The sequence below is a fragment of the Salvelinus alpinus genome, chromosome 1 (assembly GCF_045679555.1).
Source record: "Salvelinus alpinus chromosome 1, SLU_Salpinus.1, whole genome shotgun sequence".
In the NCBI taxonomy this organism is placed as follows: domain Eukaryota; kingdom Metazoa; phylum Chordata; class Actinopteri; order Salmoniformes; family Salmonidae; genus Salvelinus; species Salvelinus alpinus.
The window spans coordinates 59,092,806-59,115,831 of NC_092086.1; the positions used below are offsets into that span (position 1 = coordinate 59,092,806).

General features: G+C 41.0%; 1 protein-coding gene across 3 annotated transcripts in view; it reads right to left on the reverse strand.

Moving 5' to 3' along the window:
• The window catches only part of LOC139581854 (AP-2 complex subunit alpha-2-like), a 61,020-nt gene extending 40,217 nt beyond the window's left edge, over positions 1-20,803 (reverse strand). For all 3 annotated transcript variants that reach the window (XM_071412087.1, XM_071412084.1, XM_071412082.1), the window contains exons 1-2: positions 19,950-20,803; positions 6,626-6,837 (exon numbers count right to left, since the gene is read on the reverse strand). In XM_071412087.1, the coding sequence (XP_071268188.1) occupies positions 6,626-6,837; positions 19,950-20,016 (279 nt within the window). In that variant the 5' untranslated portion in view covers positions 20,017-20,803. The remainder of the gene's footprint in view (positions 1-6,625; positions 6,838-19,949) is intronic.
• Between the last annotated feature and the right edge of the window lie 2,223 nt (positions 20,804-23,026).

The window sequence follows — 23,026 nt, forward strand, 5'->3', positions numbered from 1 at the left end:
TGCCCTGGACACCATCTGTGAATTGATCGCCCCCCATCTATCTTCAGAGCCCGTGCTGTTAGGATATTGATCTCATTCCGTCAGTAGAAGATGCCTGGTTATTCTTTAAAAGTGTTTTCCTCACCATCTTAAATAAGCATGCCCCATTCAAAAAAATTGAAACCAGGAACAGATATAGCCCGTGGTTCACTCCAGACCTGACAGACCTTGACCAGCAAAAAAACATCCTGTGGCGTACGGCATTAGCCTCAAATAGCCCCCGCAATATGGAACATTTCAGGGAAGTTAGGAACCAATATACACAAGCAGTTAGGAAAGCAACGGCTAGCTTTTTCAAACAGAAATTTGCATCCTGCAGCACAAACTCCGAAAAGTTCTGGGACACTGTAAAGTCCATGGAGAATAAGAGCACCTCCTCCCAGCTGCCCACTGCACTGAGGCTAGGAAACACTGTCACCACCGATAAATCCACTATAACTGATAATTTCAATAAGCATTTTTCTACGGCTGGCAATGCTTTCCACCTGGCCACCCCTACCCTGGTCAACAGCCCTGCACCCCCCACAGCAACTTGCCCAAGCCTCGCCCATTTCTCCTTCACCCAAATCCAGATAGCTGATGTTCTGAAAGAGCTATAAAATCTGGACCCCTACAAATCAGCAGAGCTAGACAATCTGGACCATCTCTTTCTAGAATTATCAGCCAAAATACACTTCTCAAAAAAATAAAGTGAACACTTAAACAACACAATGTAACTCCAAGTCAATCACACTTCTGTGAAATCAAACTGTCCACTTAGGAAGCAACACTGATTGACAATAAATTTCACATGCTGTTGTGAAATTGTTGGGTGTCTTGCTAATTGCCTATAATTTCCACCTTTTGTCTATTCCATTTGCACAACAGCATGTGAAATGTATTGTCAATCAGTGTTGCTTCCTAAGTGGACAGTTTGATTTCACAGAAGTGTGATTGACTTGGAGTTACATTGTGTTGTTTAAGTGTTCCCTTTATTTTTTTGAGCAGTGTAGTTGCAACCCCTATTACTAGCCTGTTCAACCTCTCTATCGTATTGTCTGAGATCCCCAAAGATTGGAAAGCTGCTGCGGTCATCCCCCTCTTCAAAGGGGGAGACACTCTAGACCCAAACTGCTACAGACCTACAGTGGGGAGAACAAGTATTTGATACACTGCCGATTTTGCAGGTTTTCCTACTTACAAAGCATGTAGAGGTCTGTAATTTTTATCATAGGTACACTTCAACTATGAGAGACGGAATCTAAAACAAAAATCCAGAAAATCACATTGTATGATTTTTAAGTAATTAATTTGCATTTTATTGCATGACATAAGTATTTGATACATCAGAAAAGCAGAACTTAATATTTGGTACAGAAACCTTTGTTTGCAATTACAGAGATCATACGTTTCCTGTAGTTCTTGACTAGGTTTGCACACACTGCAGCAGGGATTTTGGCCCACTCCTCCCTACAGATCTTCTCCAGATCCTTCAGGTTTCGGGGCTGTCGCTGGGCAATACGGAGTTTCAGCTCCCTCCAAAGATTTTCTATTGGGTTCAGGTCTGGAGACTGGCTAGGCCACTCCAGGACCTTGAGATGCTTCTTACGGAGCCACTCCTTAGTTGCCATGGCTGTGTGCTTCGTGTCGTTGTCATGCTGGAAGACCCAGCCACGACCCATCTTCAATGCTCTTACTGAGGGAAGGAGGTTGTTGGCCAAGATCTCGCGATACATGGCCCCATCCATCCTCCCCTCAATACGGTGCAGTCGTCCTGTCCCCTTTGCAGAAAAGCATCCCCAAAGAATGATGTTTCCACCTCCATGCTTCACGGTTGGGATGGTGTTCTTGGGGTTGTACTCATACTTCTTCTTCCTCCAAACACGGCGAGTGGAGTTAGACCAAAAAGCTCTATTTTTGTCTCATCAGACCACATGACCTTCTCCCATTCCTCCTCTGGATCATCCAGATGGTCATTGGCAAACTTCAGACAGGCCTGGACATGCACTGGCTTAAGCAGGGGGACCTTGCGTGCGCTGCAGGATTTTAATCCATGACGGCGTAGTGTGTTACTAATGGTTTTCTTTGAGACTGTGGTCCCAGCTCTCTTCAGGTCATTGACCAGGTCCTGCCGTGTAGTTCTGGGCTGATCCCTCACCTTCCTCATGATCATTGATGCCCCACGAGGTGAAATCTTGCATGGAGCCCCAGACCGAGGGTGATTGACCGTCATCTTGAACTTCTTCCATTTTCTAATAATTGCGCCAACAGTTGTTTCCTTCTCACCAAGCTGCTTGCCTATTGTCCTGTAGCCCATCCCAGCCTTGTGCAGGTCTACAATTTTATCCCTGATGTCCTTACACAGCTCTCTGGTCTTGGCCATTGTGGAGAGGTTGGAATCTGTTTGATTGAGTGTGTGGACAGGTGTCTTTTATACAGGTAACGAGTTCAAACAGGTGCAGTTAATACAGGTAATGAGTGGAGAACAGGAGGGCTTCTTAAAGAAAAACTAACAGGTCTGTGAGAGCCGGAATTCTTACTGGTTGGTAGGTGATCAAATACTTATGTCATGCAATAAAATGCAAATTAATTATTTAAAAATCATACAATGTGATTTTCTGGATTTTTGTTTTAGATTCCGTCTCTCACAGTTGAAGTGTACCTATGATAAAAATTACAGACCTCTACATGCTTTGTAAGTAGGAAAACCTGCAAAATCGGCAGTGTATCAAATACTTGTTCTCCCCACTGTATATCCATCCTACCCTGCCTTTCTAAGGTCTTCGAAAGCCAAGTTAACAAACAGATCACCGACCATTTCAAATCCCACCGTACCTTCTCCGCTATGCAATCTGGTTTCTGAGCTGGTCATGGGTCCACCTCAGCCACGCTCAAGGTCCTAAACGATATCATAACCGCCATCGATAAGAGACAATACTGTGCAGCTGTATTCATTGACCTGGCCAAGGCTTTTGACTCTGTAAATCACCACATTCTTATCGACAGACTCAACAGCCTTGGCTTCTCAAATGACTCCCTCGCCTGGTTAACCACTACTCAGACAGAGTTCAGTGTGTCAAATCAGAGGGCCCGTTGTCCGGACCTCTGGCAGTCTCTATGGGGGTGCCACAGGGTTCAAACCTCGGGCCGACTCTTTTCTCTCTATTCATCAATGATGCCGCTCTTGCTGCTGGTGATTCTCTGATCCACCTCTACGCAGATGACACCATTCTGTATACTTTTGGCCCTTCTTTGAACACTGTGTTAACTTCACTAGGGTAGGGGACAGCATTCGGAATTTTGGATGAAATGCATGCCCAATTTAAACTGCCTGCTTCTCGGGCCCAGAAGATATGATATTGTCACAGGCTATGAGCCGGCTTGTCACAAGCCGGCTCATAGCCTGTGACAAAAATGAGGGGACATGAACAACAGGTATAGGCCAATTAAAAATGTTCTTTATTATAAACCAAACTATTAACTTTAAACTAAGAAAAAGGAATGAGGTGTGGAAGTATCATAATGTAAGGTGTATGTAAAGTGCATGGATGCGTGAATATGTGTGTGTGAACATGACTGAGTGAAAACTATGCAAAACTACAAAGGAACAAACAAAACATGATCATACCTGGAGGAGCAGAGAGAGAGAGCGAGAGAGAGGTGATTAGTGAAGCAGTTTTATACCCTGAGCCCAGGTGGCTCCAATCACTAACGACCCGCCTCTGCCTGCAGGAGGAACCGCCCCCTGCACTGCAGAGGAGGAGCCGTGACAATATGCATATAACTGGTAGATTTGGATAGAAAACACTCTGAAGTTTCCAAAACTGTTAAAATAGTGTCTGTGAGTATAACAGAACTGATTTGGCAGGCGAAAACCTGAGAAAAATCCATTCAGGAAGTAGTTTATTTTTTGGTTTTGTAGTTTTCTATTCAATGCCATTACAGTATCCATTGACTTAGGACTCAAACTGCAGTTTCTATGCCTTCCACTATATGTCAACAGTCTTTAGAAATAGTTTCAGGCTTGTATTCTGAAAGGAATGTCTGGACGCTAAAGTGTCGCAGAGCTTTTTCATGCGCTCGACAGAGAGAGAGCAATTCTTGTTTACCTTTTAAATTGACGACGTTATTGTCCGGTTGAAATATTATCGATTATTTAGGCTAAAAACCAGAGGATTGAATATAAACATCGTTTGACATGTTTCTATGAACTTTACGGATACAATTTGGATATTTTTGTCTTCCTGTTTGACTGCGTTTCAGCCTGTGGATTACTGAAGAAAAGGGTTTTGTATATAAAGAGACTTTATCGAACAAAATAAACATTTATTGAGTAAATGAATGTCTGCTGAGTGCAACCATATGAAGATCATCAAAGGTAAGGGATTCATTTTATCTCTATTTCTGACTCTGTTCTGGTTACTGTTTGTAATGAATTGTCTAGTGGGCTATGTTCTCAAATAATCGTAAGGTATGCTTTCGCCGTAAAGCATTTTTTAAATCTGACACCGTGGTTGGATTCACAAGACGTTCATCTTTAAACCTATGTAAAATATGTTTTGTTTTCTGAATTTTTAGAATGAGTATTTCTGTATTTGAATTTGGCGCCCAGCAGTTTCACTGGCTGTTGAAGAGGTGGGACGCTAACGTCCCACATACCCAAGAGAGATTAACTAACCTCAAGACGAGCTTCAATGCCATAGAACTCTCCTTCCGTGGCCTCCAACTGCTCTTAAATGCAAGTAAAACTAAATGCATGCTCTTCAACCGATCGCTGCCCGCATCTGCCCGCCCTTCCAGCATCACTACTCTAGACGGTTCTGACTTAGAATATGAGAACAACTACAAATATCTAGGTGTCTGGTTAGACTGTAAACTCTCCTTCCAGACTCACACTAATTCAAATATAAATCTAGAATCTGCTTCCTATTTCGCAACAAAGCATCCTTCACTCATGCTGCTAAACATACCCTCGTAAAATTGACCAATCTACCGATCCTCGACTTCGGCGATGTCATTTACAAAATAGCCTCCAACACTCTACTCAGCAAATTAGATGTAGTCTATCACAGTGCCATCCGTTTTGTCACCAAAGCCCCATATACTACCCATCACTGCAACCTGTATGCTCTCATTGGCTGACCCTCGCTTCATATTCGTCACCAAACCCACTGGCTCCAGGTCATCTATAAGTCTTTGCTAGGTAAAGCCCCGCCTTATCTCAGCTCACTGGTCACCATAGCAGCACCCACCCGTAGCACACGCTCAAGCAGGTATATTTCACTGGTCACCCCCAAAGCAAACACCTCTTTGGCCGCCTTTCCTTCCAGTTTTATGCTGCCAATGACTGGAATGAATTTCAAAAATCACTGAAGCTGGAGACCCATATCTCCCTCACTAACTTTAAGCATTAGCTGTCAGAGCAGCTCACAGATCACTGCACCTGTACATAGCCTATCTGTAATAGCCCATCCAACTACCTCATCCCCATAATGTTATTTATTTTTTTGCTCCTTTGCGCCCCAGTATCTCTACTTGCACATTCATCTTCTGCACAGCTACCACTCCAGTGTTTAATTGCTAAATTGTCATTATTTTGCCACTATGGCCTATTTATTGCCTTACCTCCCTTAACTTACCTCATTTGCACACACTGTATATAGATTTTTTCTCTCTATTGTGTTATTGTTGTTTGTTTATTCCATGTGTAACTCTGTGTTGTTGTTTGTGTCGCACTGCTTTGCTTTATCTTGGACAGGTCGCAGTTGTAAATGAGAACTTGTTCTCAACTAGCCTACCTGGTTAAATAAAGGTGAAAAAAAAATATTAAAAAAATAGATGACATATTTCTTACTGTAAACAGAGGCAAGTCTCCACAGAATTTTTCTATGAGAATGTTCCACAATGTTGTACCCCACTAAATGTGCAATGTGGCATGTAAAAATTAAACCACTAATCTGACATGGCTAGAGTGAATGTGTGGTTTCCACGAGATTATCAAGGAAGAAAAGGTAGGAAAGAGGACGCATTTTCAAAGTATTCAAACCAGACCAAAGGCTACCATTGTGAAAGAATTTGTACTGAAACACGCCCTGTCAGGTCAACCTTAGACTTAAATCTTTTTATATACATATCGTATAACCCAATAGTCATACAGTCATACATACCGTGACATATATAAGACTACTTATAAGACTTTTAAAGTCTTTAATCTGACAATTGAATGTTCCGGTCAGAATAGCTGAATACCAAAGCAGAGCTTGACATTCGAATGAATGACACTAAGTTCAATGATCTATTGTACTGCAAATATAGACAGACTAGGACTCCAGAATGGGTTAAGTAAATGCACCAGTGTAGGTTTAGTATCAACATTGAAAGAACAGTTTAAGAGAAAAATAAATACAGTGGCAGGCAACCAGTACAACCAACTGACAAAACAGAGACTGGGATATCAAGATAGAGACAAACAGACAATGAGAAATGGAGTACCACAAACTGAAAATATACAGACAACCCACACAGAGAGACATAGCCACAAGGGCACAGCACAAATACCTTTTTCATTCATACAAGTTGGTTGCTCTCTCTCACACACATCACTTACGATCTGTTTCTCTGTATACTTGTTGGAGCTGAGCAGGTTGACAGCCTCCATGTGTCCAAAGTCGATGTCATGTCCCAGCAGGAAGATGAAGAGCAGCTTGCAGACATACTTCTTCTTACTATAGCCATCCAGTGCCTTGTCCCCCTTGAACTTGGAGCGGATGTTGGCCAGCTCCTTATTGATCCGCTTGATCTCCGCCTCCTTGCTCTTACCTGGGGAGGAAGTGGAGCAGCAATTTAAGTTTGGATTCAAGTATTAATACTTTATTACCATACCAACCAAAGTTGTAAGGAATTAGATTTAATGCAGCTAATTAAAAACAAGGACAAAAAAATACACATATACATTCAGGTAAATTTGCCAGTGGCACACCACGAGAATGTGAATGACGCGAGTAATTTCAATAGCAGGTGATTTTAATCTTTAATTTCTGGGCTGATCAAGTAGTCTATAGAGTTCATACAGACATTGGCAAGTCAAATTGAAGGACTTTTTCAAGTGCTTCATTGTAATTTTCAAGGACCTAAATTGTATATTTAATTGTTGTAATAGCCTAGAGTAACCACCCCACCTACATTCGTATGCATTACAACTAAAAACAATGCATTTTTTATTAGGCCTTCCCAATGGCATAATACGTTGACATTCACATTATTTTTTATATTCTAAAATATGTCAGAATAATATGGGCATGGCCTGGCTAAATAAACAGTAGGGCTGGCCCCATTTAGTCGACTGGTCGATTGTTTTGTCGATAGGCTGTGGATCGAACGAGATTTCTTCAGTCGAGCAGGCCTAATTGATTATATTTTTTTATTGGCCAGATACAAATACACCGGTATGATTTCCGCCTGTCTCAGTGTACTAATCCATTGCTGAGGCCACGGGGATGGCACAGTCACTCGAAGTCATGTGATACTGAAATTGTATTCGGTTATTATGTAAAAATAATGGTGCAACACTAATCAATCTAATATTATTCTATAACAAATGCGCTTTCTCCCGAGTTGGATACGGTCGCTGTTCGCGATTCTGAAACAATCTTCAGTGCACCGTAGAATTGCTGCCTTTCCCTATGTTGCTATTTGCATAATAGCAAAGTTAACCATCATATTGGAATTGAGAACAATGTGTCGGAGGCAGCAGCAGCAGAAACGAGTTAACAGCCCTTGCCTTAGCCTAATTGTCTAAGAAAATTCAGGAGATAGGAAACCCCAATTGAATTAGGTCTATAATCAATAGCCTAACAGTTAAATGTGCCTGGCTTTATAAATCATCCACATACAGCGTATTTGGAAAGTATTCAGACCCTTTCGCCACATTTTGTTACATGACAGCCTTATTCTAAAATGGATTAAATTAGATTTTTTCCCTCATTAATCTACACACAATACCCCATAATGAGAAAGCGAAAACAGGTTTTTAGACTTTAGAAAATAAATATATTTTTTACATAAGTATTCAGACCCTTTGCTATGATACTCAAAATTGAGCTCAGGTGCATCCTGTTTCCATTGATCGTCCTAGAGATGTTTCTACAACTTGGAGTCCACCTGTGGTAAATTCAAATGATTGGACATGATTTGGAAAGGCACACACCTGTCTATATAAGGTCCCACAGTTGACAGTGCATGTAGAGCTCCAAGACAGGATTGTGTTGGGGCACAGATGTGGGAAATGGTATCTAAACATTTCTGCAGCATTGAAGGTCCCCAAGAACACAGTGGCCTTCATCGTTCTTAAATTGAAGAAGTTTGGAACCACCAAGACTCTTCCTAGAGCTGGCCAACCGGCCAAACTGAGCAATCAGGGGAGAAGGACCTTGGTCAGGGAGGTGACCAAGAACCTGATGGTAACTCTGACAGAGCTCCAGAGTTCCTCTGTGGAGATGGGAGAACCTTCCAGAAGGACAACCATCTCTGCAGCACTCCACCAATCAGGCCTTTATGGTAGTGGCCAGACAGAAGCCACTCTTCAGTAAAAGGCACATGACAGCCCGCTTGGAGTTTGCCAAAAGCCACCTAAAGACTGATACCAAGATTGAACTCTTTGGAATGAGTGCAAAGCGTCAGGTCTGGAGCAAACCTGACACCATCCCTACGATGAAGAATGGTGGTGGCAGCATCATGCTGTGGGGATGTTTTTCAGCAGCAGGGACTGGGAGACTAGTCAGGATCGAGGGAACGATGAATGGAGAAAAGTACAGAGAGATCCTTGATGAAAACCTGCTCCAGAGCGCTCAGGACCTCACACTGGGGGGCGAAGGTTCACCTTCCAACAAGACAATGACCTTAAGCACACAGCCAAGACAATGTAGGAGTGGCTTTGGGACAAGTCTTTGAATGTCCTTGAGTGGCCCAACCAGAGCCCGGACTTGAACCCGATCGAACATCTCTGGAGACCTGAAAATAGCTGTGCAGCGACACTCCCCATTCAACCTGACAGAGCTTGAGAGGAACTGCAGAGAAGAATGGGAGAAACTCCCCAAATACAGTGTGCTAAGCTTATAGCGTCATACCCAAGAAGACTCAAGGCTGTAACCGCTGCCAAAGGTGCTTCAACAAAGTACTGAGTAAAGTGTCTGAATACTTACACTACCGTTCAAAAGTTTGGGGTCACTTGAAAATGTCCTTGTTTTTTAAAGAAAAGCAATTTTTTTGCCCATTAAAATAACATCAAATTGATCAGAAATAGTGTAGACATTGATAATGTTGTAAATGACTAGCTGAAAATTGCAGATTTTTTATGGAATACCTTCTAGGCAGAGTTGCAAAGAAAAAGCCATATCTCCGACTGGCTAATAAAAATAAAAGATTAATATGGGCAAAAGAACAAAGACACTGGACAGAGGAAGTGCCAGTTGAGGACTTGTGAGGCGTCTGTTGGTCACACATAATATGCACTCAGCTCTCGCTCCTATACCGTCCCTTTTCTTGATCTCCTTCTAATTGTTATTATTAAAACGGTTTATTTTGATCATTATAATAATAAGTAATGTCCCTAGTAATTGTATTTAAGAGATGTAGTTGAGGTTTAGGGTTTAGTGAATAATTTGTCCCAGATACAACACCTTAAGTTTTGGAAATATTTAGGACTAACTTATTCCTTGCTACCCATTCCAAAACTAACTGCAGAACTTTGTTAAGTGTTGCAGTCATTTCTGTTGCTGTAGTAGCTGACGTGTAGTGTTAAGTCATCCGCATACATAGACACACCGGCCTTACTCAAAGCCAGTGGCATGTCATTAGTACAGTAGCCTTGCATAACCACCATCGAGCTGTAGGCCTAAGAGTGCGTCCTGTTTAGTATTAATACCATAACTTACTTAGGCATATATTTAAATATATAAGCTACTGTATCAATGAATCGTTCATTCATGGTCAGAACATTTTTTAATATTGTAATCTAACAGCAACTGTTTGGTACACACAATACTTTTAAACATTTCGACCTAATGACGAGGACGACTTCTTTTAGTTGGGGACATCCCTAATAGACATCTTGCCCTCAACACAGACACACTATTGAAGTCTGTCCACGTGGTGGCTAGTCAATCTCTCCATTTTAGATGTTGAAGAGTTATTGAGGGGTTATTGTATCATGTTTTTAAATGAGAAAGCAAACAAATCGGATTACCTTTGTAATGGAACGCTTTGTATGGAAAACCTAGTTATTTTATTGGTCACATACACATATTTAGCATATGTAACTCTTGGTAAAGCGAAATGCTTGTGTTCCTAGCTCCAACAGTGCAGTAGTATCTAACTATTCACAACAGATAAACACAAATCTAAAAAATGAAATAATTAAGAAATATATAAATATTAGGACGTGCAATGTCGTAGTGGCATTGACCAAAATACAGTAGAATAAAGTATATACATATATGAAATGAGTAAAACCGTATGTAAACATTATTAAAGTGGCCTGTGTTCATGGATTCCGATTGGTCAGACCAGCGATGAATAGACCTTAGCACGGATACTACCTGTTTGAGTTTCTGTCTATAAGAAGGGACGAGCAGAATGGATTTGTGATCTGATTTTCCGAATGGAGGGCAGGGGAGGGCCTTTTAGCCATCTCGGAAGGAAGAGTAACAATGGTCCAGAGTTTTTGAATGGCGAGTACTACAGGAAATGTGTTGATAGAACTTTGCTAGCCTTTTCCTCAAATTTGCTTTGTTTAAAATCCCCAGCTACAATAAATACATCCTCAGGATATGAGGTTTCCAGTTTGCACAAAGTCCACTGTAGTTCCTTGAGGGCCGTCATGGTATTGGCTTGAGGGGGAATATACACGGCTGTGACTATTACCGAAGAGAATTCTCTTGGGAGGTAATAGGGTCGGTATTTGATTGTGAGGTATTCTAGGTCGGGTGAACAAAAGGACTGGAGTTCCTGTACGTTATCACAATCACACCATGAGTAGTTAATCATGAAACATACACAACCGCCCTTCTTCTTCCCGGAGAATTCTTTATTCCTGTCTGCTCGATGTACTGAGAACACAGCTGGCTGTATGCACGGGGACAGTATATCCGGAGAGAGCCATGATTCCGTGAAACAGAGTATGCTACAGTCCCTGGTGTCTCTCTGGCAGGAGATCGGAGCCCTGAGCTCATCTACTTTATGGTCCAGGGACTGAACATTAGCGAGTAATATACTCGGAAGCAGTGGATGGTGTGTATGCCTCCAGAGTCAGACTAGAAGTCCACTCCGAATACCTCTTCTCCGCCGGCGGCGTCTTGGAGCAGCCTGGGGGGTACGAACAAAGGATCCAATTTGGGAAAGTTGTATTGAGTTACCACCGCTCTGATATCAAAAAGTATTTTCTGACTGTATGTAATAACACAAAAAATGTCTGTCAGCTCCATCTTCTGATGTTGTCTTGCTCATAATAACCGCACATGGTTAACGCAACAGAGTAGCGTAAAAAACTCCAATTGAAATGCCTGGAAACAAACGAAAGCGGCTACATCGCTCATAAAAACTCATCAGAAATGAAAATCACAAAACAATTATACTGGAGCAGTAGAACTTCTAAATCAACTACGATAACTTCAAGGACTTTACAAAGACCAAATATGATATGGAAAAGTTAGATTTTCAAGATAGGCTATTCCATGATGACAATTGCACATCGCAAATATTCAACCAAGACTTTGAACTTTTAAAATACCTGGTTTGCGTACCCATTCTTGCCTTAGCATTTACTGCTAGATATCACTTGGAACATCTTTTATTCCGGTGTTGGTCTTCGGTGAGCTGCTCCTTGCAACAACCAGCTGTTTGAGAGCTGTGTGCTCTCTTTGTCCAACAGATTAGCTCAAACAAGGCTGTGTGTGCAGCGCGTGTGTACACAATCAATATAACGAACTACCGGCTTCGGGAATTCATTATTCATTTTTCTTGCTCATTGTAGAAGAGCTCAGAAAGTAACCTTTTGGACCTGAATGCTAAAACATTAAAGAGATAAATGTTACTCAAATTTGACCCATTTTGCATACCCCACCATACCATACCATAGATGTCTTCATCACTACAAAATATAAAAGGTTGAGACTGATCTAATTTAAAAGCTTACAAACAGGGTTGCGAAACTATTTTATAATTTCTGTATAAAATTTAAAAAATTGAAGTGAATGTCGTTTTTAACCTTTAACTTCTTATGGCTGGGGGCAGTATTGAGTAGCTTAGATGAATAAGGTGCCCAGAGTAAACAGCCTGCTACTCAGTCCCAGTTGCTAATATATGCATATTATTTGGATATTTGGATAGAAAAAACACTGAAGTTTCTAAAACTGTTTGAATGATGTCTGTGAGTATAACATAACTCATATGGCAGGCAAAAACCTGAGAAAAAATCCAACCAGGAAGTGGGAAATCTGAGGTTGGTCATTTTTCAACTCATTCCCTATTGAAGATACAGTGGGATATGGGTCATGTTGCACTTCCTAAGGCTTCCACTAGATGTCAACAGTCTATAGAACATTGTCTGATGCTTCTACTGTGAAGTGGGGCCGAATGAGAGGGGAATGAGTCAGAATGCTTTGAGCTCGTGACGTTCATGTGAGAGCGAGCTCTGTTCCATTTGCTTTTCTGAAGACAAAGGAATTCTCCGATTGGAACATTATTGAAGATTTATGTTAAAAACAGCCTAAAGATGGATTCTATACATCATTTGACATGTTTCTACGGACTGTAACTGAACCTTTTGACATTGTCTGCTCCTAGTGAACGCGCTTCGTGACTTTGGATTTGTTTACAAAACGCGCTAACAAAAGTAGCTATTTGGACATAAATGATGGACATTATCGAACAAAACAAACATTTATTGTGGAACTGGGATTCCTGGGAGTGCATTCTGATGAAGATCATCAAAGGTAAGTGAATGTTTATAATGTTATTTCTGACTTCTGTTGACTGCACAATATGGCGGATAACTTTTTGTCTTGATTGGGCTCTGAGGGCCGTACTCAGATTATTGCATGGTTTGCTTTTTCCGTAAAGCTTTTATTTTATTTTATTTTAAATCTGATACAGCGGTTGCATTAAGGAGAAGTGGATCTAAAATTCCATTTATAACACTTGTATCTTTGATCAACGTTTATTATGAGTATTTCTGGAAATTGATGCAGCTCTCTGCAAAATCACCGGATGTTTTCGAACTACTGAACATAACGCGCCAATGTATACTGAGATGTTTTTATATAAATATGAACTTTACCGAACAAAACATACATGTAGTGTGTAACATGAAGTCCTATGAGTGTCATCTGATGAAGATCATCAAAGGTTAGTGATTAATTTTCTCTATTTCTGCTTTTTGTGACTCCTGTCTTTGGCTGGGGAAAAGGCTGTGTTTTTCTGTGACTTGGCGGTGACCTAACATAATCGTTTGTGGTGCTTTCGCTGTAAAGCCTTTTTGAAATCGGACACTGTGGTGGGATTAACAAAAAGATTACCTTTAAAATGGTATAAAATACTTGTATATTTGAGGAATTTTAATTATGAGATTTCTGTTGTTTGAATTTGGCGCCCTGCACTTTCACTGGCTGTTGTCATATCGATCCCGTTAACGGGATCTCAGCCATAAGAAGTTTTAACGTCAATTATCGAAAAAAACATTTAAAAAACACATTTGCATATGTTGTAGCTTATACCCTATTTTACATCATCTAATAGGGCTGCACGATTTGGACAAAATATCTAAAATATCAATTGCGATTACAAAATGTGACAAAATCAGACATGGTTAAAACAATTGAAATTATAAGTCAGTGCCATCACTTCTAAAATGTAATCCTATGAATGAATACATACTGTGCTTACTGAATACAAAACTAAATTAAATAAAGCTTTTCCAACACTTTAATAAGCTACATATGATATGATTACTACACCTACATATTAACAAACATACTTTTTTAACATGGTCATCAAAATATTGAGTGCTATAAGCACAGGACTTAATAAATTGCATGAGTTCCTATTTTACCATTATGAGTTCTTAAATAACCTAAGTTAATTATTTAGTCAGGCAGCCATTGGCTGCAGGTGGAATAGGAAGCTTATGATTGTGTCATTATAAGTAGGCTCAATCATTATTATAATTGAAATTATAAGTCAACGTGCCTTAAAATCATGTAATACCGATTGCAATGTGCAACCTGTGTCCAAAACATTGGAGTCTGGTCCAGTCATTCAACGCAATATTTCACCTTCTCCCTTAGTTATTTTTATTCAGTGTTGGGATTTCGACTTGGAAGAAATATGTGCGAGATGGAATCTTCCATCGTATGGCCAGCTTGCTCATCATTTTCTTGAAGCAGTCTTTGCTGTGTGTGTAAATATGAACCATGTCTTTGGCTATGTGATAGCCTCTGATTTCTTTATTTTTTTTACCCCCTTTTCTCCCCAATTTCGTGGTATCCAATTGGTAGTTACAGTATTGTCTCATCGCTGCAACTACCGTACGGACTCGAGAGGCGAAGATCGAGAGTCGTGCATCCTCCGAAACACGACCCAACCAAGCCGCACTGCTTCTTGACACAATGCCCACTTAACCTGGAAGCCAGACGCACCAATGTGTCGGAGGAAACACTGTGCACCTGGCGACCATGTCAGCCCGGACCACCACAGGAGTCGCTAGTGCGCGATGGGACAAGGACATCCCTGCCGGCCAAACCCTCCCCTAACCCGGGCGACGCTGGGCCAATTGTGCGCCGCCCCATGGGTCTCCCTGGTCACGGCCGGCTGCGACACTGTCTGGACTCCAACAGCTTCTGTGATTTCTACGTGAGCAGGATGTTTTTCGTAGGGAGTTATACTTGCAAACGTATGGGCAATCAATGCCTGTTTAAGAGGGCAACTCCACCACTAATTTTCATTATCTCAGGACAATACCAGTGTCAACATATGCAACAAAAAAAAATTGTAGAAAAAAGCAAAGTTAAAAAAGTTCTACCCAGTTACATCATCAAAAGTTTAAACATTTTAAAAACAGTGATTTTCAAACACTATGAAATTCGTGGTGACTTTGGGAGCAAGAAAATACCCCCCTTCGGCGAGAAACTCATTGCAAGTTTTGAAAATCCTACCCTGTGATGTCACAGAAGCATTTTTTTAGGACCTCTCTGCTTATATTTTTAGCCACAGATCATATAAAAGGTTTTCACATACAGTATGCAGACACTTGTTTGGTGCTGGAGGTGATGAATATTAGGTTGAAATGTGGTGGAATTGCCCTTTAACCTAGGTGGCTGGTTGTGGCTCTAGGGCTTTGCTGCTGTCAGGCGCTTTTTCTTACCATGCAATCATCGTAAAGTAGGGGATGGTTATTCTTCAAATGATTTAATAAAATGTGTCGTGTTGGCTCTTGTTATCGCCACAACTCTGAAGCACTTTTTGCACAACACTTGCATTTGGTTAACATCGGTCTGCCTGTAGCCAAAATACTGCCATACCACTGAAGATGAGCCCTTTTTTGGCACCAAATCAACATTCTTGTTAGCACTAGAAGCACTCATGTTTCTGACACACCCTATCATGTAAAGCCACATAGTTTCTAAACCTCATACAGTACGGTCTTTGGTAAAGCGCTTTCTCTCCTCACCAGCATGCGCTTTAAGCGGGGATGCTTGTGATTGGCCAGCATGTGCATGCAGTGTCCACTTGTGATTGGTCAGCGTCCTCTGTGCATGCAGAGTCTAGCGGATCTCATTGGAGGTACCGCAGTCTAGTCTTTGTTGTATTAACAGTGTCAAAGAAGAGAGAAAATTGCAGATTCTTGCGATATGGTTATTGCACGTCAATATCCCAATTTCAATCTGAATTCGATTAATCATGCAGCCCTATAATCTAAGGTTGTGTTGTGCCCATAAATGTACTAACATTTGAATAAAAATGTACATTTCAACTGGTACCACAAAGATGGTTGGAGGTCCGCACATCAGAGAATGTTGACATGAATGGGAATATCTGTCGTTTTAAATTATACAGTCAAGCCTCCATAGGAATCCTATTGAAATCATAGAAATATAGATAATTGAATAGATATGACCATTAAGTTAACATTCGAAGGTGGGTGGACCGGCAGTTTGTGGTTATAATAAAAAGTTAAAATGTCAGTTCAATTTAAATGTCAATGGTGTACCAGCTGAATTGCAGTGGTCTGAAAGGATAGGTCCATTCTATGAATTACATTTCTATGACCAAAATGACACCCACCCTGTATTCAAGAGCACGTTGCGTCTCAACCGATGGCAGGCACAACACAAAAACCTGAGTTTACGCTTTTTTAGATAATTATTAAATTAATAATTGTTTATTTTAATGATATCAAACTCAAAAGTTTATATTTTCCAGGGATGAAGACATGGATGTCTCATGGTATGGTGGGGTATGCAAAAGGGGTAAACTTCAAGCACTTTTAACTGCTGAATGTTTTGGCATTCAGGTCCAAAAAGTCACTGACCACTTCTTCCATGGGCAAACATGTACGGAAAGTTTTGTTTAAATCAAAAGGGGTGCTGTCAAAAAGTGATTGAATTCAATTGGATTTATGGTTTATTGGATTCATCTTAATATGCTCCTGAACTAAGGCTAAATTTTGGCTAACAGATGCAAGTCACAGAATCTGCAATTTAAATAGTAGGCCTATATAATCCAAGGTTAATCTAAAGGTTTAGCCTACATTATTTGACTAAAACTGAAGAAAAAAAAGCCTATTCTCTGGATTGGTCTAATCTGAGTCTGTTAAACCAGCCCTCAACAGAATAGCTTTACACTTACTTATTTCAGATAATCTGTTCAGTTTGCACAAAATGTCTGGAAACAATAATAATATGCTGCATAGGACATAAGCAAGTGGACACAAATATGCAGATCCCATGCATGACCAATTAGGTTATGAGGAAACCACACCTTTCATAATTTGAGACATAAATTTAAGGAACGCTAATAACAAGAGAAAAGTTGTGTGACGTTGTGTGTCAAGAGGCGACTGTTTTCAAGAGTGAGGGAAGGGGTAAAATGCTCTTGGAGCCTCTTCACACTTCCTACAATGTTCGTAAAAATAACATCGGCTACACATATTACTCAAATGTAAACTTGCATACTTGCTACGTCTTAACCTCTCCCTCCAGAGGTAGCGCACGGCACTCGCCCGATAGTTGCCCCCTTGAAGCAGGGCAGTGTAAACATTGTTTCCTTGAGCCAACACTCCTACAGTCTAAATGGTAATAGCAGAGCAATATTTTTGAAACTGTTGAAATGTAAAGACATTTTCCTAATATGAGACTTGTTCTACTGAGTTTTACCTGAAATTTCAGTAACAGCCCATTACATTTTTTAAATTGTCGCAGCAGCCACCAGCTGCACTGAGCCACATAAAACTATCAAAGCCCATCCCCACCACCAATGTGCGTAGATCATACAAACAGGATGTTTTTTCATTTGTAACATTGTGTGATGATTTTAGAGGTGGCACCATAGGTCCCAGGGTGGTTGGGGGGGGAATTGTTTTCCTTGGGCCCAGTTTTTACTGATCTGGTGAATGAATTACATTTTATTTTGTGTCAATTTGCCAATTGGCAACCCATCCCTTATGGGATTAATTGACACAAACAAACATTACAATAATTCAGTGACAATTATTCGTCCGGTGTTCTCTGCAGTGTGCATCGCATAAAGAGTGAAAAAATGTAAGGTATAAATCAATACATTATAGTAAATAAGGCTATCCAAACAATAGTTATATCCCTAGAGCAGTAAAAGAATATACATACATAAATAAATACAGAAAAATTAAACAGAAGGCATTTGAACCCAGTAGGCTAAGATAACCAACTCTGGACAGTACTTGTAGCATATGTCATAGTAATAAATCAGCTGTAAAAAGTGGTTTTATATGAGCTATGATGGGACCAGATTTTTTCTAATTAGGTCATATGGTAAAACAAAAACGTGGACAAACTCCTGGCCCTAGGGAGGATGAAAACATTAAAATCCTTTACATAGACAACAACTGCGATTGGACAATAAAACTATCATGGCTGAGCTAGCTTTATACAGGGTTGCATCGTGTAGGCCTTTGCAGCTGTAATTAAAAAGATACTCATACACCATGTCATTACTATTGTGTTGATTGTGTTGACGAGAGAAAAGCCATACTGTACAAGTCAGGGGGACTGATGGGAAAAGGACAATAGGTGTGACAGAGGAGGGACGGGGAGGGTGTGAATAAGGGTGAAAGTCAAGATATTAGTGTGTGACTGTGTGTCCATTTCAAATAGAGGCAGTCCTTGCCATTGCAGTTTAGACACTAGACTAAGGTAAGGTGTGTGCTGTTTTGAGTTGTCCAACTTTTCGATCAAGACTACTATGATGTCATATTGTGATCTCAGACAGCAGTCTATTCCAAATCAATCTCTTGTTAACCCCACATAAACACTAGCAGTCTTGCAACCTTTTCAAGTCCTGTTTTTGGTTTTCTGTTGTTTATCATGTCTGAAAGAGGAGGGGCAAGGTACCCTAAATGCTCCCTTACAAAAAAAAAGATTGCAGTCAGAGCACAGTATAACAGAAGTACACCGCAGTATAACTGCAGTATACCACATCCAAAATAACATTTTTAATTACTGCAATAATTTCGAAGTGTAACTGCAGTTAGACTGCAGTATAACTGCATCCAAAATACCACAGTTGACTGCTGTCACTGCACTTTTTTTGTAAGGGCCAGCTTTACATGAAACAGTTGGAGGCTGTAAGCGAGACACTGTCTAGTATTCTAAACGCTTGCATTTTCCCTTACAAAAAAAATATTGTCGGTTTGAAACTGCAGTAAAAGTTCACTAACTGCAGTCGACTGTGGTATTTTTATTGCAGAATAACTGCAGTAAAAAAAGGTATATTGGACCCAGTGTTTGCAGGATAATGCAGTTATACTGCACTCTTACTACAGTTATACTGCAATCTTTTTTCATAAGGGTTAATGTGCACACGGTGTGTGTGTGTGCTGTTTGTGTGTGTATTTTGAGTGAGTGAGAAAGAGTATTCTGCCCTATCATGACAGTGGCTATGAAAAATGGCAGTGTCACGCACAATAAATGTATAATGTATGGATCATGTGTGTATGTGTGCGCTATGACAGACAATGCACTCAGCATAGGCCAGGCCTATAATTAGAAAAACTGCATTAGCAACATGTGTATATTATTCCAACTATTAACAATACATTAATGGAATTAAACTAGGTAGGCGCAAACACATGATCGACTACTATGCTGCGAGTGGCAACCAATTATAATCGACCCAGTCGTTCAACTGGTTGGTTAGCTACTGTAACGTTATATCTGAACAGCGATACAACATAACTGTCCATCCAGTCCTGCTTCATTTCGCCCTATGCGACTGCCTGATAAGTGTATTATCACAAAAAAAAGAACAAAATTGACCCTGGTGGCCCGTCGCGATATCAACAGTCAGCTACCCTGCTTCTGTTCTGGTGCAGGTGACGTGAACAGCAGTGGCAACATCTAATGAGTAGCGGCCTAGTAGTATGCTACGAGTCGGACACACAACACATAATCACGGTCGACCGTGTATCATCACAAGTACACTAGTAGGCAGCGCAAATGGAAAAGGGATGCCGTGCAGCAGCAACTGTGACCGCGAATGACCTCTCCATAGCTATAACCTCCTATCTCCTTACCATCTAGGTTAGCTAGATGTTTCACTATACACCAATACATTTCAGGGCACAAATGTTTATAATAACATGGCACGTTGAAAAGCTAATTAATGATGGAAAAAAATACACTTACAATTCCGTATGTCCGAAATGAACACCGCTAATCCGCGCATCCCATCTCCCTTCGACACAGCCGGCATTTTTACTCGTTTCTCTGTCCTCACTCCGGCCTTTCTCGTAGAAAATGAATTGTCGACGGTCAGCTATCAAACGTCAGCTGGCGTTAAGGTGTTACAGTACAGTGTATGTTACCTTGTTTCCTAGCTAGTTAGCCAGCTAACCAACTTTTAACAGTTTCTTTCCCTTGGCGTTTTACCAAAGATAGCACGTTTATAATAGCTTGCTAGCACATTTGCTAGCTATGTAGATTAGCTAGTTTGGATGGCAATGCCGTGGATCAACTCAGCAAGTTAGCAGTATTGGTTACTCCAAGTGTATCCGTGTTAACTAGCCGACGTTTCCGCTGGCTAGCAAATTCATTCAAACCTTCCCTTCGTTCACGACCAGATGACCGTTAAAGTACACTCAGTTGTAACTAACTATATTTACCCGCTAAATATATTAAAAAGTTATATATACAGGTATCAGAGAAAAAGCAGAATGCCAAAAAATAGCGACTCGGTCTGATCTTTGGCTGTCAGTGAGTCACGCACGGCAAGCTAGCTAAACAGCTAACGTTAGCTGGCTAGCTAGCTATATCAAATGTTGGAAAACATCACCAGTTGACCGTGATCAGTCAGCACACAATCTTATTTCCACGATGTATCTATTCCAATAATGACGTGTGTCTGATGGCTAAACGAAGACAATTCGATGTCGTCAATAATTTATGTCAATTCGCTACTCGGTAGCCTTGAACAAGGCTCGTGACAGCACAAGCAGCGCGACCACTAGACGTGTTCGTTTTGCGCAGACTCTGGCACTTCTTTTTCCCTAGTCTCGTGCTCACCAGTGTGTTGTGAACAACATTCGCGTGAGCAACAATAATGGAATCGGCGGTTCGCCTTCAAAATAAAAGTCCCCCCATTGAAACTGATGAAAACAAATAAAAAATTGTGAAATCATGCCTCAGTTATGGACTAGATAATGCTAAACAAGGTTGGAATGTTGTTATATAAATTCAACAAAATACAATTATTAGTTAATTTGACCCCAAAAAGTTTACACAAATATTAGCATCTTAGCTCTTATTGCGGGACTCTGAAACCACTGAAATGAGCAATATTAAGCTCACCAGTCAGCCTGTATATTGACAATTCATATTTCACTGTGCAGCCTAACCTATGGATTGTACACCCATGAAATGGGGTATCACCATAGTGCCCTCTAAGCTCACCACAAAGCTCACAGCCCTGGGGCTGAACTCCTCACAATGCAACTGGGTCCTGGACTTCCTGACGGGCCGTCCCCTGATTGTGGTCTTCAGAAGGAACCAGGCTGCTCCATCCTCATCAATGAAGCCACCTGGAGATGGTCAAAAATGTCAAGTTCCTTGACGTACAAATCTCAGAGGAACTGAAACGGTCAAACCAGACTGACATCGTGGTTAAGAAGGCGCAACAGCGACTCTTCAACCTCAGGAAGCTGAAGAAATTTGGCCTGTCCCGAGGGCCCTCGCAGTTTTTTACAGGAGCTCCATCGAGAGCATGTCGGGCTGCTTCACAGTCTGGTAGGGCAACTCTACCGCTGTTGACCGCAAGGCTGTACAGAGTGTGGTACGCTCAGCCAAATGCACCATTGGGTGCACATTGCCTGAACCTCCAAGACCCCAACAACACCAGGTGTCGCAGGAAGGCAAAGAAGATCATCAAGGACCTCAAAACCCGAGCCACAGCCTATTCCATTACTCAGACGTGGGCAATATAGTAGCATCATGGCAAAAACTGTGAGACTGGCCAATAGCTTCTACCCCCAGACCACCAGGCTGCTGAATAGTCACCACTAGGCAGCTACATAATCTCCCTGTCCCCCTCCTGCCCCCCAGACTTCCTACCTCTGCAACCCTGTGCATCTGACTAATAAACTAATGTAATCTAATCTATCAGCCTATTCAGTGACACTCACAAATATTAGCATCTTAGCTCTTATTGCAGGACTTTGAATGTGGGAAATCGACCTCCCAGTCTGTCTATTGTGTGTATTGGACATTCATATTGCACTGTACAGCTGAAACCAGTGGTCATCAATTACCTTATCGATCTTCAAGGCATTCCTAGTCGATAATCAAACATTTCTGTAGAAAAGCCAATGATAAAGGCTTGCGCTCCTTCGTTTTATTATTTGTGTTGCACTGTTGGCGGTCGGTGCACTTGATTCAGAAGCCCTGGCACCGGGTAGGCAAAGTGTTACCATTATTTAACCATTTAATTTGTCTGAAAAGACTAACTCTGCCTGCCTGGAGGACCGGGAGATCTGTGTGTAAATCGAGTGTGCCTACTGCGCAGGCCAATCGGATAGCTCAAATCACACTGTCTACAGCTTTTAAAACAATGACCCGTGGAGAGACTGTCAAAGAATACAGTAAGAGCTGCTGTTTTTATGAGTGAGTTCATGTTTGTTTCTATTCAGCACTGTTTTTATTCAACACTATTACAAAACCTAAAACGCTCATGTCCTTACTTCCACTTGCGCTGCAGCTGCATTGAATGAGTAGCCAAGTGTATCAATAGCCATGCATTTTTATTATCATTAGCAGCTCGTCATGTCTATTTTAATATTGAAGAATATTCACATTCTTTGGTTGTAGGAACAACATCAATTTGTGCATGAGGCAGATGCAGAGCCAGAACGACTCGAGTTTCGCCATCAGGTGAAAAACGGTCTTCCCTCTCTCGCAATCCATATGTTAGGCTGTATAGTGTAATATGATTGTCCAATACACACAATAGACTGACTGGAAAGGTGATTTCCAAAAGACAAAGTCCTGTAATAAGAGCTAAGCCACTAATATTTTTGTAAATTCTACATAGTTGTGTTCTGTGCATGTCACTGAGTAGGCTGATACCCCATTTCATGGGTGCAAAATATAGGTTCATCTGTACATCGCAATATGAATGTTCAATAGACATAGGTTGACTGGTGAGCTTAATGTTGCTCATTTTAGTGGTTTCGGAGTCCTGCAATAAGAGCTAAAACGCTGATATTTGTGTA